Source organism: Nerophis ophidion, linkage group LG05, assembly GCF_033978795.1.
Source record: "Nerophis ophidion isolate RoL-2023_Sa linkage group LG05, RoL_Noph_v1.0, whole genome shotgun sequence".
NCBI classification, from domain to species: Eukaryota; Metazoa; Chordata; class Actinopteri; order Syngnathiformes; family Syngnathidae; genus Nerophis; species Nerophis ophidion.
In genome coordinates this window covers 68,758,504-68,777,534 of record NC_084615.1, presented here as the reverse complement: position 1 = coordinate 68,777,534, position 19,031 = coordinate 68,758,504, and the positions used below count along the sequence as shown (strand labels likewise).

Here is a 19,031-nt window from a genome sequence, read left to right as displayed (position 1 = left end):
GTGTGTGCGTGCGTGCGTGCGTGCGTGCGTGCGTGCGTGCGTGCGTGCGTGCGTGCGTGCGTGTGTGTGTGTGTGTGTGTGTGTGTGTGTGTGCGTGTGTGTGCGTGTGTGTGCGTGTCCACCAAAAACTTCCCAATCCACGATAGATAACGATGAAAATATCGAGAAAGGGCTTCCGTCTCTTCTTTCTTTTAGCTGAAATAAGCAGATATCCCCCATTTCGTATCTGAATACAAATCCAAAAGATCCCTCCGCTTCCAAATCCCATTTCTCACGCAAAGATTCGGTCGGCGGCATCTGAATACGATTTAGAAACACTCGACTTTTTTGCGGAGCGTCAATGTAAGTTTTATTATTTTTATAAATCGAAACAGGCGTTTCACTAATCATGACCGAATCGAACAAAGTCTTTACGCTAACGTATAAAGCTCCAAATAATGACTAAGCCTTACACTGCCCTTTTGTACCCCTCGTGTGTGTGTGTGTGTGTGTGTGTGTGTGTGTGTGTGTGTGTGTGTGTGTGTGTGTGTGTGTGTGTGTGAAGTGCGTGCGTGTCCACATCTCCACACGTAACATTCCCAGCCATCAATACATCGAAATCTGGAAGTTGTTTCAAACGATCGTAAACATTTAAACTATCAAATATATGGTCACATGCTGCTCAGATGACATTGCTTTCTTAAAAAAACTGAACCCTCCTCTGTTCCCTGTCAGGTCTTAACTCCACCCTCTCCCTGGTTTAACCACTCCCACCGCAGGTCTTAACTCTGCCCTCTTTCTGTTTAAAACTCCACCCTCTTCCTGGTTTAACCACTCCCACCGCAGGTCTTAACTCCACCCTCTTCCGGGTAAGCCACACCCACTTGACCTTGACATTTGAACCTGACATTTGACTTTGACCTTTAACCTTGACCTTTAACCTTGACCCCCTCATAAATCATTAACCTTTGAACTTGACCCCTCATAAATCATTGACCTTTGACCTTGAGGGTCATAAATCATTGTTTTATGGGGGGTCATAAATCACTTTTGACTAAAGGTAGGGACTTAACTTCTCTTAGGTAGACTGTGTCTCCCGGCTGGCCTGGGAACATCTCAGGATCCCCCGGGAAGAGCTGGACAAAGTGGCTGGGGAGAGGAAAGTCTGGGCTTCTCTGCTGAGGCTGTTGCCCCCTCGGATAAGCGGAAGAAGATGGATGGATGGATGGAAATAAATATAATATACATATTGTCTATTTAGCAAAATAATTTTATAATTTTACAAATGATGGATGACTTAAAGGGGAACGGCACAGTTTTGGAAATTGTTGAAATCGTTCACAAGCCTTATGAGAGACATAAAAGACAACAGTTTTCAAATTTATAATTGATAAAAATTTTCGAATTCTAATTGGCTAACAATGCAGCGCATTTGATCAATGAAATTGACGCACACGGGAAACTGAGATGGCTTGTAAAGCTGATGACAGGAAATAAGCCTGCTTTGCGTGTGTTTGTGTATTTTTGCTCAATCCAGGCAGGCGCCCAAGTTGTTTTAGGTTACGTTCACACAGGAGTGTAGTTTGTCCAATTCAGAGTGTTTTGTCAAATACCATATTTTCTTTTGTACGTATGTCTAATGTGAACACAATATGACGCGCCTGCAGACCTGACGTCAGGCGTGCTGCAGTGTTTACGGAAGTGAACACTGCTCCAAATCTAGTAGCTCTCAGTCTTAGCACATTTGTGGTAATTTCAAGGTTTTTGTGCAATCAAAGTCAACATTTTCTGAACTGAAATGTTGCGCGTAGAAGATTAGGAAAGAGGGAAGATGGCAAGCATTTTGGTTGTTGCAGTTTGTTGGACATTTGCTTCGACTGTGTTTTTGGCAAAGAATTTGTGGTGACGTATTGGTCGTATGAACGTGACCCGATTGTTTAGACTGCAGTTGCATCAGATACATCTATTTACAATCAACACTAAAAAAGCCTGGGTCTGATTTGGAAAAAAAAAATCGGAATTGACATTGACATGAAAGAATCCTACACAGGTCACATATGAGCATGGCCGTAACGACTATTGAGGACACCGAAGTCAAGTCCTTGGTATTTTTTAAGTAACAAAAGAAGATGATATGACTGGCTGCAAATGTACTTTGTGTAAGACATTGTGTGCACTGCAGCGCTTGTACGTCGCCATGCGGTGGGGCAAACTCTCTCAATATACAATCTTTGGTCGTGCAGAACTCCGACAAAGTAACGCAATGAAAATCCACTTTTATTTTAAAGTGAAGTGAAGTGAATTATATTTTATATAGCGCTTTTCTCTAGTGACTCAAAGCACTTTACATAGTGAAACCCAATATCTAAGTTACACTTAAACCAGTGTGGGTGGCACCGGGAGCAGGTGGGTAAAGTGTCTTGCCCAAGGACACAACGGCAGTGACTAGGGTGGCGGAAGCGGGAATCGAACCTGCAACCCTCAAGTTGCTGGCACGGCCGCTCTACCAACCGAGCTATCCCGCCCCATCATCATCCGATCCAAAAATGTGATGTCCACATAACGTTAACATTTAATTATTGATTTGAATAATACCTTTGTTACAGTATGTCAGTCAGGTTCTGCTCACAGAAATCAAGCTAAACTTAGCTGTGTGCAGGGCTTCACAATTTCTGTGGTTGGACCATTGTGTGTAAAGAAACACTTATCAATTGATTGATTTACAAGGCGCTTCATATAAAGTTTACCCTAAACGTTTTCTTGGCCACATCATGGTCTGTCAGTGATAGAAATATAGGAACAAATTCAGCTTTTACATCTGATGGGTCTCGTAGCTCGTCATAAGTACTTTTGACACAAAGCAGACGGTCTAGGATTTCAATCCTTCTCATGTGGTAAGTAAATCTATATTTTAATAATGTAAAAATTGTTTGGTACGCTAAACTTCAGCATATTAAAAAAAAAAGTGGACTGTTACAAAAACCAATGCTGATTGTCAAACATGTCAAATAATACAACGCGTAATACTTCTACCTCAACTGAAAACTTTTGTTATTCTGAAAATTCATTGCGTTGCTAAAGGTAATATTCCTTATAAGGTGCTGGGATGCACATGATCTCAGCCTTTCAAAGCTCCTCTTGGACCATCAGTTTCTGACCTTGGTATTTGCAAAATCCTAGTTACGGCCCAGCTATTGGGCAAAAAAATTGGAATTGACCTGCAGTGTGACTTAGGCCTTAGTTTCCGTGCCTTCTTCAGTATAAGCAAAGAATGCCCAGACTCTTTGCAGCCAGTCACAAGTTCTCAATGTGTTGTCGCACTGGGTGGATAATATTTTCCCTCCTGATCTATTCATCCACATGCTAATTTCCTGTTCCTAGCTGGTTACTTTTTTCTGTAACATGGATCCAGTTAAACTTACGTTAAAGTGTACAAAGCACTTGTTCGTTTGTTGTTTCACTACTCCTCATTCAAGCTCGCTTAGCCGTTAGCATGGCATCTTGTCTCTTTTTCCTGTTGTGTCCACTCTAGTTTCAAATTTTATTTATGTGGAATCTGAGCCGAGGATGTTATTGTGGCTTATGCAGCCCTTAGAGACACTTCTGATTTAGGGCAATATAAATAAACTTTGATTGATTGATTGATTCGTTTTTTTAAACTATATTTTTTTGTAGTTTATAGAGGGAACAAATATACATATACTTGATTAAAAAGCAATGTATATATATATATATATATATATATATATATATATATATAAATATATATATATATATATATATATATATTAGAGCTGTGAATCTTTGGGTGTCCTACGATTTGATTCAATATCGATTCTTGGGTGACGATTTGATTCAAAATCGATTTTCTTTTCAACACAATTCTCGATTCAAAAACGATTTTTTTTTCTGATTCAAAAGGATTCTCTATTCATTCAATACATAGGTTTTCACCAGAATCTACCCCAGTCTGCTGACATGCAAGCAGAGTAGTAGATTTTTGTAAAAAGCTTTTATAATTGTAAAGGACAATATTTTATCAACTGTTTGCAATAATGTAAATTTGTTTTAACTATTAAATGAACCAAAAATATGACTTATTTTATCTTTGTGAAAATATTGGACACAGTATGTTGTCAAGCTTATGAGATGCGATGCAAGTCTAAGCCGCTGTGACACTATTATTCTTTTTATTTTTATTTTTTATAAATGTCTAATGATAATGTCAATGAGGGATTTTTAATCACTGCTATGTTGAAATTATAAATAATATTGATACTTTTGTTGATAATATTTTTTGTTTCACTACTTTTGGTTTGTTCTGTGTCGTGTTTGTGTCTCCTCTCAATTGCTCTGTTTATTGCAGTTCTGAGTGTTGCTGGGTCAAGTTTGGTTTTGGAAATGGATTGCATTGTTATGGTATTGCTGTGTATAGTTTTGTTTGATTGATTAATTTTTTTAAAATTTAATAAAATCAAAAAAAGAAATCGTCCATCCATTTTCTACCGCTTATTCCCTTTCGGGGTCGCGGGGGGCGCTGGCGCCTATCTCAGCTACAATCGGGCGGAAGGCAGGGTACACCCTGGACAAGTCGCCACCTCATCGCAGGGCCAACACAGATAGACAGACAACATTCACACTCACATTCACACACTAGGGCCAATTTAGTGTTGCCAATCAACCTATCCCCAGGTGCATGTCTTTGGAAGTGGGAGGAAGCCGGAGTACCCGGAGGGAACCCACGCATTCACGGGGAGAACATGCAAACTCCACACAGAAAGATCCCGAGCCTGGATTTGAACCCAGGACTGCAGGAACTTCGTATTGTGAGGCAGACGCACTAACCCCTCTGCCACCGTGAAGCCCTTCTTCAAATCGATTTTTTAAAAATGAGAATAGATTCTGAATCCCACAATGTGAGAATCGCGATTTGAATTTGAATTGATTTTTTCCCCACACCCCTAATATATATATATCTTAGTTGAAATAGTACAAAAAGTAAGAGAAAGAAAGACATATAACTGTATTCTGTTAAAAAAATATATCCATGAATCACCCACTGAAACGTATTTTTTCCCTCAGATGCAATAAATGAATTATTTTCCTTAGTTCCTTCATAATACCCAGCTACAGATTCCGAGTAGAGGGTTCGAGTTTGTACCTACATCTTGTGATGGCTTTCCTAGAAGCTGTAAAAAGCACCTTCAGACATAACTGATTGTACTTCTTCCCAAAATGATTTGACTGACTTTGATGTGACCCTAAAAGGCCACTTTGTCTCCAACATAACTGAAGTATTGACAATCTTTTACATCGTAGCTTAGGTGTAATAAACAAACCAGGTTTTTTAAATTAAATCCAATGTTGTGAGCTCGTGGAAGTAAACTGGGTTTCACATATATCAGATGTAATTTTCACTTAAGTCCACATTTTACAACAGTCTGTATTTCCTTATTGAACATACTTAATCTATATTTAAGCGTTTTTGCACAGATTGAAACACAGCCCAGGTCTGCACACTTGCAAGATCATCTCAAGCCAGCTGTATTTCTATGGATTATCACTTCACCACGTTAATGTTCTCAGGGCACATTGAGCAGGTCTAGAACCACGTTAGAGAAAAGCACTACTGAGCAAACACTTGGCAACTGAAGCAAGGACCTCAGACAATCCACTGACTCAGTTGGGCTGAGATGGAGAGGCAGAGTAGAGAGACGACACCGTTGAGAGAGAAAACAGGATGAAGGGTTTGGAGGGGGGATGAGGAAAAAAATGAATAATATCTGCAACAATAACAGTGGTGATCGCAATAACGATGAAGCACCACTGTGTTTGGGAAAACAGGACATTGTGTATATATTGCAGGTTGTAGCTGGATGGGAAAGAGAGTGTGACGTGAATTATCCCCATGAGTCTGATCCTTTGACGTAGGCAGCTCAACGCAAGTGCTTTAATCCTGCCCTCGCTATGTTTGTAACAAAGCATTTCCCCACAATCCATGTTCCTCCCCGGATTTACTTACACGAGACACTTTCCGTGCAGCCGCACCATTTTGGTTCTGTGTCTTACACAACACACCTCTCCTGGGTTGAGACTGGATCAAAACCACAGTGTGTGTTCCACCCTTAACAGGATTAGGTGTTGTCTAGAGGTGAGCCAGGGTGCTTCTATTTTAGCCTGCGTCTGTACCAATGAGATGATCTGTACGATCTTTTATCGACCTACTTAGTGCGACAAGACTCCACACGTACTGGATCACGCCCCACCCTCCTCATCACTAACAAGTCTCTCATTGCATTGTCCCTTTCTGTTATGCAGGTTGCGTACACTGGCGTCTATAAATACATTCAATGGCCCTGCACCTGCTTTGTTTTCCTGGCTCCATATTTCATTCCAGGATCAATACATATCTATACTTCTATCTCGTTAGTTGGACTCCATATTGAATGTGGGAGGCAGGTTTTGAATAGATACAGGTAGAGATTTATAGCAGTTGTAGAGCAGCACGCCAACAAGCTGTGTTATTGCCGCTGATGGATGGGTGTTATATCAAGCATTGCGGGAAGCGCTGACCTGTCTGTGTCAGACCTGACTGGTCACACAATTTATGGCCGACATCTGGTTATGGTCTGCTGATGAAGACGCGTGTGTGTGTGTGTGTGTGTGTGTGCGTAGGTGTGCGTAAAATTACACTTTCGATCTGGTCAGATTCCTCTCACTTACATGACAATGACACCTCGAAGTAGGGTTTTACAGTATACCGGTATTAGTATAGTACCGCGATACTAATGAATCATATTCGGGACTATACCGCCTCCAAAAAGCACCGCTCCGCCACCCCTCGTTGTCCCCGTCATTGTCACGTCGTGTCATTGTTGGTTTACGAGCAAACGAGCATGTTTGGTAGCACACAATCACGGAATACTTATAAGCAGACACGGGGTGCAGACAGAAGAGGTAGAATGGACGTATTTTGGCTTAAAAACTGACGATAAAGGTGAAGTTATAACACTGAAACGTCCCCCAGAAGAGGTGCTTTAAGACATGGCTAGCTAGCTAGCGGCTAAAGGCCAGCCCCAGTCGGCAGTGTTTTAGTTACTTCTAAATCACTAATCCTCGCCTCCACGGCGACGAATAAAGTACGTTTCTTACAAGCATCATCCCTGCAGGACGAGGAATAGCTAAACGTGCTTCACTACACACCGTAGCCAAAATGTAAACAAACGCCATTGGTGGATCTACACCTAACATCCACTGTAATGATACCAAGTACAGGCGCGTATCAAGTCGATACTACTATAATTACGTCAACATTTTTTGGCATCACAACATCATATTTTGTTTTGTTATTTATTTATATTTTGTTAATAAACTCTGGAAATATGTCCTTCAACACGTGAGGACTTTGAATAATAACAAATGTATGATCCTGCAACGACTTGGTATCAGATTGATACCCAAATTTGTGGTATCATCCAAAAACTAATGTAAAGCATCCAAACAACAGAAGAATAAATGATTATTAAATTTTAACAGAAATGTAGATAAAACATGTTAAAAGAGAAAGTAAGCCGATATTTACAATAAAATAACAAGTAGATTAATAATTATTTTTGTACCACTTACTTTGACGAAATAATAAAATAATAAATGACACAATATGTTACTGCATACATCAGCAGCTAAATTAAGAGCCTTTGTTTGTTTACTTACTACTAGATTGATAGATAGATTTTATTTGGTGAAATGATAAGTGTGACCAGTAGATTGTAGTAATGGTAGGTTAGCGATACGTGTAGACTGCAATATGATGCAAGTAAACAACAGCAAAACTTTAAATGTTCCATTGAAAATAAAAATAAAAACATTAAAGTTTAAGTCAAAGTACCCATGATTGTCACACACACACTAGGTAGATAGATAGATAGATAGATAGATAGATATTCCTTCAGGAGAGTTCCTTCAGGAAAATTAAAAGACAAGTTGTCTTGTATGGTCACTATTTTATTTAAGGTCAAACATTTAATAAGAAACCTATGTTTAATGTACCATAAGAGTTTTTGTTAATATAAAGTAATACAAGAATAAATTTTTTTGTGGTTACCCTAATTGAGAAAAGTAGCAAAAAGTATCAAAACAATTTTAGCACCGTTACCAAAATATTGGTATCGGGACAACACTATCTCTGGAAGTGTCAACAATATTGCAGAGTTTGCCTCACACAAATACATTTGCAGTCGAACCGCCACACATTTTGGCGTCCCAAGTTTGCCCTCCCTCATAAACACATTAGAATGGAGCTGTCCGTAAATGTTGTTGTTGTTGCATCTTTGTAACATAGGTGGCATCGTAACTCTGATTCTTAACACACCTGGTCTGTCAGAGAGTAAGAAGACATAGTAGGAGGTATCAGTGTTACCAATTTAGCAAATACTCAGACCAGTTAGATCAGGGGTGTCAAACATACGGGTACAGGTTTTATCCGGCCTGCGGGATGAGTTTGCTAAGTCTACAAATTAACTTGAAATGTTTGAATGAAAGAAACAGCTCTTCTACATGTGTCTACTGGATGTTGCAATAGCAATTCTTTCTATCTCTGTAGATCAGGGGTCGGCAACCAGCGGCTCCGGAGCCGCACGCGGCTCTTGGATCACTCTGATGTAGCTCAGCTGCATACTTGCCGATCCCCCCAATTTTCTGGGAGGTTTTCCGGATTTCAGTGCCTCTCCCAAAAATCTACCCAAGATAACATTCTCAAATTTTCACCCGGACAACAATATTGAGGGCGTGCCGTGATAGCAATGCCTTAAACGTCCTCTCGACCATGTCGTCGCGTCCGCTTTAATACTATGCTATCTGAGTGCCGGCCGGCCACATCTAGTGTGCGGCTGCTGACTCAACCCTCAAGCGACTGCAAGGTATACTTGTTTAACAGCCATACCCTCAGTGTAACCTGTATGGCTGTTGAGCAAATATGCCTTGCAGTCGCTTATGTGTGTCTGCAGAAGCCTCATACAACATGTGAATGGACTGGTAAGCTGTTGGGTACGGTTGTAGAGGGCGCTAAATGCATTGTCATCATAACACGCCCTTATTATTGTTGTTTGGGTAAAAACCAGCAGACAGTCGAGAGAATGGTTGCTCTGAAACTCTGTAGTCTCCCGGAAAAATTGAGATGGTTGACAAATGTGATGTTGTCATGCGGCATTCAAATAAATCTCGCTGGCCGCACTAATATTAAATTTTCATATTAAGGTGCGGGCCGCGTGTCTGTGACCCCTGGTTAATACATAGCACAAAACAAAAAAAAAAAAACTTTGTACGCTGTGTTATTTTATTTTAAATTTCAAAAGAGTCTTGTGGCTCCCATAGTTTTCTTTATTTTGTGAAACGGGTCAAAATGGCTCTGAGTGGTAAAGGTTGCCGACCCCTGCACTAGATGGATGGTACATATGTACAAAATAAACCACATGATGTTAGTACATCAATCGAGGAAAATGATCAAACTACATACGTGGCATACTGTAATTTGATTTTGATATTTTTTTATCTTGATTGATTGAAAATGAACACCATTGAGTTGACTGATGAACATTATCACATTATTCATTCAGAAAATATAAATAACGACAAATAAAGATAGAATACTATTAACCGCAACATGTAAGTGTAACAAAACAACAACATTATGATTTGTACATTTTCAGAATGTTCTTTTTCTATTTTTTTAAACACAAAAAACAATCTGAAGGTGTCTTTATTTTTAAGTTATTGTTTAGGGATTTTACCAGTGGGAGTAGATTTTTCTCCATGTGGCCCCCGATCTAAAATGAGTTTGACACCCCTGACTTAGATTATCTTTATAAAAAAAAAAAAAATTCTGGTGTTATTGTGGACTTCTAGAGACTCGAGCATGAAACCAAGTATTGCTCTTTTTAACAAAAGCTGCAGTGCTCCCAACCCGACCATCTAAAATTATTCACTGGCAGCTCAGTCTTGCTCGTGAGTAGAGCTGCAGTCATACTTGCCTACCCCCTGATTTTCCCGGAGAGTTGCGAATTTCAGTGCCTCTCCCATAAATCATTCTCACAAATGTCCCCCGAATTCCAGGCAACAATATTGCTACACCATACTTCACTCGGCGCCGTTTCCGGCCGGATAATATTAATAGTTACAACTCAAAGTCAAGCACAGCAATCCGGACAGAAGAAGAAGAAAAAGCAGAAGTAGATACATCATGTCTCACACAAGGCGAGTAGTAAGAGGAAATATGCGTTCTATGTCTATGTATGTGCTCCTATCTTTTGTTGTATACCTTATGTTTTAATTTCCTTTTGATGTTACTATTATTTCTACCATACATTGCAAAGATTGATGGCTAAACTATGCATTGTAGTTTTTTTGCTTTTGTTTTATTTTAGTTGTGTTATTATTTATTGAACTACCACCATCACCACCATCCACCATTTGTACTGTGGACAGCTATTTATTTATTTTTACTTTACGCTAGTTTGTTACTCCGCCTGTCGATCTCACGATCCATTCTTCCCTCACTCGTGAACAAGACTCCTAGGTACGTTGTACCGATCCGTTGTGGTGAAGAAGGAGCTGAGCTGGAAGGCAAAGCTCTCAATTTACCGGTCGATCTACGTTCCCATCCTCACCTATGGTCATGAGCTTTGGGTCATGACCGAAAGGATAAGATCACGGGTACAAGCGGCCGAAATGAGTTTCCTCCGCCGGGTGGCGGGGCTCTCCCTTAGAGATAGGGTGAGAAGCTCTGCCATCCGGGAGGAACTCAAAGTAAAGCCGCTGCTCCTCCACATCGAGAGGAGCCAGATGAGGTGGTTCGGGCATCTGGTCAGGATGCCACCCGAACGCCTCCCTAGGGAGGTGTTTAGGGCACGTCCAACCGGTAGGAGGCCACGGGGAAGACCCAGGACACGTTGGGAAGACTATGTCTCCCGGCTGGCCTGGGAACGCCTCGGGATCCCCCGGGAAGAGCTAGACGAAGTGGCTGGGGAGAGGGAAGTCTGGGTTTCCCTGCTTAGGCTGTTGCCCCCGCGACCCGACCTCGGATAAGCGGAAGATGATGGATGGATGGATGGATGGATGGATAGTTTGTTACTGTGGACTGTTATTTTGTTTGTGTTTGCTAATAAATTATCAATGTGATATATATATATATATATATAACTGCACATTCATCAACATGAAAATTACACTTTTAACATGTGTGCAATAATAAAAAAAATGTTTTTATTTAATCTATTAGGTGTCCGCTGCCACACAGATCATGACATTCACAAACTAATACTCGCATTAACGCTCTATTGCAGCAGCCATGTCCTCATATTTAAAGTTTCTGGCACTCCGCGCTGTAAAGAGTTTATAAATGTGTACCCTTAAAGCAACAAAATATATATCAAACTTTTTCATAATCAAAAATCCCTGCAGCCCTAAAAACACTACAACAAAAGTCACAGACAATAGTTCACTTGCATTTTATTAAACGTGTTATTTGTCATGTGTTTCCTCACCTTTTATCTCTTCCACAACATTCATAAAAATGACATGCTTCATGGCCAGTTATGCAAATTGAATGATGGTGTCATCTACCTCCATCCTGTGCCTGCAAATCCCCGCCACAAGTAGATTGCAGTCCTGTAACACTATTGATTAAAACAGGGACTTTGATATCATAGTAAAATGGTGCAAAACATCTTTAAAATTGTCTTATAAGGTTAGTTATATGAATAGCTTTTACAATACAATAAGGTGGCAAAAAACATTTCAATAATGAATAAAGCAAAATACGTCCTAGGCCAAAAATCACTTTATATTCTTTACTGGTCGCTAGTGTTACCATATCTGAGTTATTGTGCAGAAATATGGGGAAATAACTACAAATGTGTGCTACATTCGTTAACTGTGTTACAAAAAGGATCAATTAGAATAATACATAATGTTGATATAGAGAACATACAAACCCTTTATTTGAGTCAAAAATATCAAAGCTCGATGATTTGATAAAATTGCAAACAGCTAAAATGATGTACAAAGCAAACTATAACCTGCTACCAAAGAATGTACAACAATTCTTCTCAACTAAAGAGGAGTAATATAACCTTAGAGGAAAATCTAATTTAAAACATTTGTATGCACGTACAACACTTAAAATCTTTAACATTTCAGTATGTGGAATTAAATTATGTAAGGATTAAGTAAAGAAGTTAAACATTGTACTGATATGATCCAGTTTAAGAGGCTGTTCAAATTAATAGTGCTTACAAAGTACTAAGAAGAAAAATTATGAGAAACACTTTCAACCTTAATTAAAATAAGATATTCTTCATCTCAGTATGTTGGTAATGACTGGATTAGTTAATTACATGTTACAGAACTGTGTTATTACTCATTCACGGATGTCATTTTGCTGTTTTGCTGTAAAGAGGGTCAGTAGATGAATGTACGCATTTGTGGGCACTCTGACATGGGAAAGGGTTATGATAAAATAAGCTTTGCTCCTTCCTACTCCTTTTCGGACATGATGAGATGTGAGGTAATATTGTATTGTCTGATGTGTTGTGTTGTAAATATTCATGTTCGATATAAACTAAGAAAAGAAAGAAAGAATACATAAGGGGTTTTGATTGACTGATTGATTGAGAAGTTTATTTACATCTTAAAACATTTCATCCATCCATTTTTCACTGCTTATTCCCTTTGTGGTCACGGGGGACCCTGGTGCCTTTCTCAGCTACAATCGGGCGGAAGGCGGGGTACACCCTGGACAAGTCGCCACCTCATCGCATGGCCAACATAGATAGACAGACAACATTCACACTCACATTCACACACTAGGGCCAATTCAGTGTTGCCAATCAACCTATCCCCAGGTGCATGTCTTTGGGAGTGGGAGGAAGCCAGAGGAAACCCACACAGTCACGGAGAGGACATGCAAACTCCACACAGAAAGATCCCGAGCCCAGGATTGAACCCAGACGGACTAACCCCTCTCCCACCGTGCTGCCCATCTTAAAAAATGTAATCCATGTAATGCTTTAACAAGGCAAATGGATGGCACAAAAAGCCAAAAGGCTTGTTTCCATTGTGGTCCATTAAATATTCATCACATTTGATACATTCAATAATAAAAGATACCCTGCAATAACCTGTAACATGTATATAAAAAATACATAAAATTGATAAATTATGTAAAGGAAAAATAATATATACAAAAAAATGGGGTTAGGGGGGATATATATACACCAAGTACATGACTATGCACATGTTGACTCCAAGAGTGTGCAAAACATGTGTGCATGATTGAAACAATGGCAAATATTTTTTTTTCATTAATAACCTTACCACAATGTCTTTCAGTTTTGCCGCTTTTTTGACTAATTTCCAGCCATTAAATACCAATAAAAATCGTCTATTTTGGCCAGGATATGAATAATTTTCTGTCTTAACTGTAACTATGAAGCGTATCAAACAGAAGTTCCATCAGTGGCACGGACAGAATAGATGGTCTTGTCTGCTTTGAATATATTTGCATGTGAAAACTAATTTAGATGCTTCATCTTGACTTTCGGCTCCAGTGACTTTCGCTGTCTATTCATTCTGTGAAATGATTGAAGGACGTATTGGTGTGTAAACCCGTTAAATGGTGTCCATCCGTTACTGTTTCTCCTCAGTGACTTAATGGGTTAATAATGAGGGAAGGCGCAGGGTAAGATTGGGGGAGTAAAAGATTAAAAAAAGGGGAACTGAAAAGAAAACCTTGATGTGAGAATGCTAAGCTGAGTCGCACCAATGCTTTTGGCTTGATGGTGCCATGAGTGAGTAGTGAGTGTGAGGTGGAAGCTCTCAGACACACAAAGAAGGAGGTGCGTTTGTAAGGCGGTGTGCCACTTTTGCACTACATTAGCGGGGTGCTCACTGGCTATAATTAGGCAGTAGGGGCCTTTTTTTGGTGAAAGGTTATTAGTTTCCTGATTGAAACGGCACATGGAAAACCCTCTGATCTGAATACAATGAAATCACGCAATGCAACAAGGCCATGCACACTCCTATGCAGACTTAACCCAAATAAATATTTATGTTTAGTCACTAGCTGGCCTTGCCACCGTGCACAGAACGCTTTACATGGACGAATGAGCCACTCTGCACAGTCTATTGTGAGTAAAACTGCAATGCATGGAAAATACTACACTCCCGTAAATCCAGCGACAGATTTTCATTTCATTTCAGTCACTCTCTCTCTCTCTCTCTCTCTCTCTCTCTCTCTCTGCCTGCTGAATTACAGCTAGCATCAGCAACTAACTCGCTACAGGCATACACACACACACGCCTAGACCTACACACACCCCTCTGGCTGCTGCTTGAGATGGAAATGGTCTCCATAGCAACCTCCTCCTCTTCTGTTCAGAAGAAGGTCCACAGAGGGTGTGGGGGGATACCAAACAACTATAGTTCTCTCTCTCTCTCTTTCACTCACACTCTCGCATTCTGACTAAAATAATTGTCAGTTTTTAAAAGAGAGAAAGCTTCTGCTGCGCGATGTGTGACACACTTGACTGTGCACGAGCTCCGGGCTGTTTATTTACAACATCAACGACTTTGTCCGTAGAAATATGTACCTGAAGAGTAAAGGAAAAGGGAAGGTGTGTGTTTAGTGCGTCCCACAGGACTGCAATCTAGTTGTGGAACCGAGATTTAGGATGCTCTGGGAGAGGCAAAAAGTGAGCAAAAAACATGAAAAGCAAAACACAAACAAATACATATTATCTCTTAAGACTGACAGAGTTCGATATTGATCAAAATGCTTGTTTAACCTATCAAGTCACATACAGGCTGAATCTTAGGCTCTGTAGCTTGGTTCCTATCTACCATCCCCAGCATGCCCACTTGTAACTTAGATCTGATATCAGGTAAACATTGTTTACTGGCTTGTACTTTCTCGAAGTGTTGTATGCAGGGCACCAAAGATTTGGAACCAGCTTAATGAGAGCCTCAAGATGCTGTATCCGTTTCCAACTTCAAAAAGAAACTGAAAACTTACCTATTAAGCACCTATCTTTAATGCCTCATGTGGGGTCGACTACTGTTGGGTTTTGCATGGTTGAATGAATGTATGTGTATGCTTGCTTTAGTACTATTATCTTGTGTTTATTATGTAGCGTTGTTGTTTTTTGTTGTTGTTGTTGTGCTTGCTACCATGTTTCATCATTCCATGTATATACTGTCCTCTGGACACCCTGTCAAAAGCTTCTTCTAGCTTATTTGGGGGACCCCTTTCACAGACCAACATCTTTAAATGTTGATATTCACTTCTATTGTAATTGTTATATGGAATTGTGAACAAACTTGTGAAACAAACAGTGCTACCACGACGCTTGTTACCCAACATGCTCTAAAATCTAATTTTTTTCCATTGAAATTAAATAATAGTATTCTCTGGCCCCTTCAAAATACCAACATGTTTTGTATCAAAACACTACAATAAAATGTAAAACAAACAACTACAGTTGTCATTTTCCGTGTGACAGTTTTAGGGTCTTTGTGTTGTTTTCCTGAGTTTTAGTGTTTCTTCCTGTTCCACTTCCAGTTTTGGTTTTGTCTTCTGGTGGCTTCACCACTGTTTCTAAGCATTGTTCTTCACACCTGCTCTTGATTGGTGAACAGAGGACTCACCTGCCTGTGATCACTAATCAGAAGGATCTGGCGACACTGCTTTGTTTGTCTATTCTGATTAATGTTTATGCCTTCATGGTGTGACGATCTGTCACTTCGCTTCGCTTCTGCTGGTGGTTCCTTGTTTGGAGTTTGTTTCCTGTCGCCACTCTTATTTTTGTTCCCCTTCCTGCTTGTCTCCCTGAGCGCTCGTTTCCCTCACCTGTTCCTGATTGGCAGTCCGGCACACCTAGTTGCAGTTGCCAATCAGACTGCTATTTATGCCTGCCTCGCCTGTTCCTCAGGGCTCGAGGATTGATCATGTTTCGGACATTTTGTGTGTACGACTGCTTCTCCCTACTTTGAGTATAATAAACACTCTTACCTATACATCATCCTCCTGGTTCCTGCATCTTGGGGTCACAACTACCGCAGCAATGAGAGTTCCCGGCACAAAGTGCCCTTTGGTCATTTTGCACTTTACACCTCATTTTTACCTGCTCAGTGGCCTTTTGGTTAGAGAGCGCACCCTGAGATCGGTAGGCTGTGAGTTCAAACCCTGGCCGAGTCATACCAAAGACTAAACAAATGGGACCCATTACCTCCCTGCTTGGCACTCAGCATCAAGAGTTGGAATTGGGGGTTAAATCACCAAATGATTCCCGGGCGCGGCCACCGCAGCTGCTCACTGCTCCCCTGTGAGGATGGGTCGAATGCAGAAGATAATTTCACCGCACCTAGTGTGTGTGCGTGTGTGTGCGTGTGTGTGACAATCATTGGCACTTTAACTTTAATAGACAATCATGTATTACATACTATACATAACCTTTTTCACTATATTAATTGTATTAAATAAATAATAAATGGGTTGTACTTGTATAGCGCTTTTCTACCTTCAAGGTACTCAAAGCGCTTTGACACTACTTCCACATTTACCCATTCACACACTGATGGAGGGAGCTGCCATGCAAGGCGCTAACCAGCACCCATCAGGAGCAAGGGTGAAGTGTCTTGCTCAAGACACAACGGACGTGACGAGGTTGGTACTAGGTGGGTATTGAACCAGGGACCCTCGGATTGCACACGGCCACTCTACCACTGCGCCACGCCGCCCCTATTATGTGTTGTCAAATGTATACTTTTTGTAATTATTATATTTTTTTATGTCATTGCCTGAAATAAATAAATAAATAAATGAAAATGAAATGGAAAAAATGAAATGGTGCTTCCTGTCTCCGGGATCACGCCAGCCATCGCTAGTTTGTGACAACAGTATAATAAGGGAATAAGGGACGGCGTGGCGCAGTGGGGAGAGTGGCCATGCGCAACCCGAGCGTCCGAGCGTCCCTGGTTCAATTCCCACCTAGTACCAACCTCGTCACGTCCGTTGTGTCCTGAGCAAGACACTTCACCCTTGCTCCTGATGGGTGCTGGTTGGCGCCTTGCATGGCAGCTCCCTCCATCAGTGTATGAATGTGTGTGTGAATGGGTAAATGTGGAAGTAGTGTCAAAGCGCTTTGAGTACCTTGAAGGTAGAAAAGCGCTATACAAGTACAACCCATTTATTTATTTATTTAACAGTAGTTTTCTAAAGTAAAATAATAATAATGTAGAGCATTTACCTTGGAGAATTGACTTTCACGGTGTTACCTGCAAGCTGATTTTCCGTCAAACACACCATAAACAGTCTGGCTATATTTTCTTGCATAAATGCTTGTTTAGAAGACCAACACGTGCTTTTAGTCAAAAATGTGCTGCATTTGATGCGAGTGGCTTTTTTTTTTAATGCAATCTGGAAGTGTTGAAAAACGTACTAAATAAAAAAAGTGACAACATTGCAAAGATGTCAACACAGGTCTGTCCTGTTACGATTTTGTAATTATCTGGCAGACCAGGGGCCTCATGTATTTAGCTTGCATATGCTACTACTCAGTGGCCTAGTGGTTAGAGTGTCCGCCCTGAGATCGGTAGGTTGTGAGTTCAAACCCCGGCAGAGTCATACCAAAGACTATAAAAAAATAGGTCTCATGCTTTCCTGCTTGACACTCAGCATCAAGGGTTGGAATTGGGGGTTAAATCACCAAAAATGATTCCCTGCCCACTGCTCCCCTCACCTCCCAGGGGGTGATCAAGGGTGATGGGTCAAACGCAGAGAATAATTTTGTGTGACTATCATTGGTACTTTAACTTACTAAGCACTAAAACCTGCCCACCTACTCCGTCAATCAGGAGGAGCTCCAAGTAAAGCCGCTGCTCCTCTACATCGAGAGGAGCCAGATGAGGTGGTCTGGGCATCTGGTCAGGATGCCACCTGAACATCTCCCTAGGGAGGTGTTTAGGGCACGTCAAACCGGTAGGAGGCCACGAGGAAGACCCAGGACACGTTGGGAAGAATATGTCTCCCGGCTGGTCTGGGAACGCCTCGGGATCCCCCGGGAAGAGCTGGACGAAGTGGCTGGGGAGAGGGAAGTCTGGGGTTCCCTGCTTAGGCTGCTGCCCCCCAACCGGACCTCGGATAAGCGGAAGAAGATGGATGGATGGAACCTGCCTAAATTGTTACGTTGTCGAACGCAAAGTATCCATCCATCCATCCATTTCCTACCGCTTATTCCCTTTGGGCTGGCGGGGGGCGCTGATGCATATCCCAGCTATAATCGGGCGGAAGGCGGGGTACACCCTGGACAAGTCGCCACGTCATCACAGGCCAAAGTATCCTCAGCCTGTAAAAATGTGCGTATACGAGAAGGGGTAAGGCACCGGAAATTCCACACTCATCCCACTCTTTGGTGCATCTCAACTTTGGGGTACATACGGCATGAGGTCTCAGGTGCCTATGAGGTGCAGAGTTGTAACAGCAAGCTACATCCACAGGCCGCTCCATTATAATGTGTTTTTGAGTAAGGACAGACAGGTAGCGCGAATTGTATACACTGCAAAAATTTGCAGGTGTGTAAATCTGTATGACATTGTTTGAATTTTGTTATGAATAATCAGCCAAGATGAGAGAGACAAATGACACGGTTAATGTGACTGCAACATCCTTTAAAAGCGCATGAGTGTAATTATATGACATGGATTGGCTCACCTAATGTGTATAATATCACTCAGTTTTTGTCTTTCCCCAAATTTCATTACTGTCCTCTGCGGTCCAATGCCGCTGTGTTCCTTAAAAATCACTCTATTCTCTAAAATATGTCTTTCCTTTTTCTTTTTTTACAAGACGATACGCTTTGTGCACATCCCCACTGACATTTCTCTCCCTCTCTATGTGTTGCAGCTGACATTATCTCAACGGTGGAGTTTAATTCATCGGGGGAGCTGTTGGCCACCGGAGATAAAGGAGGAAGAGTGGTTGTCTTCCAGAGAGAGCAGGA

General features: G+C 41.1%; 1 protein-coding gene across 2 annotated transcripts in view; it reads left to right on the top strand.

Moving 5' to 3' along the window:
- ppp2r2ba (protein phosphatase 2, regulatory subunit B, beta a) overlaps positions 1 to 19,031 on the top strand; it is a 213,018-nt gene that overhangs the window by 141,229 nt on the left and 52,758 nt on the right. For both annotated transcript variants that reach the window (XM_061901886.1, XM_061901888.1), the window contains exon 2: positions 18,935 to 19,031. This exon is cut by the window's right edge and continues 1 nt beyond it. In XM_061901886.1, the coding sequence (XP_061757870.1) occupies positions 18,935 to 19,031 (97 nt within the window). The remainder of the gene's footprint in view (positions 1 to 18,934) is intronic.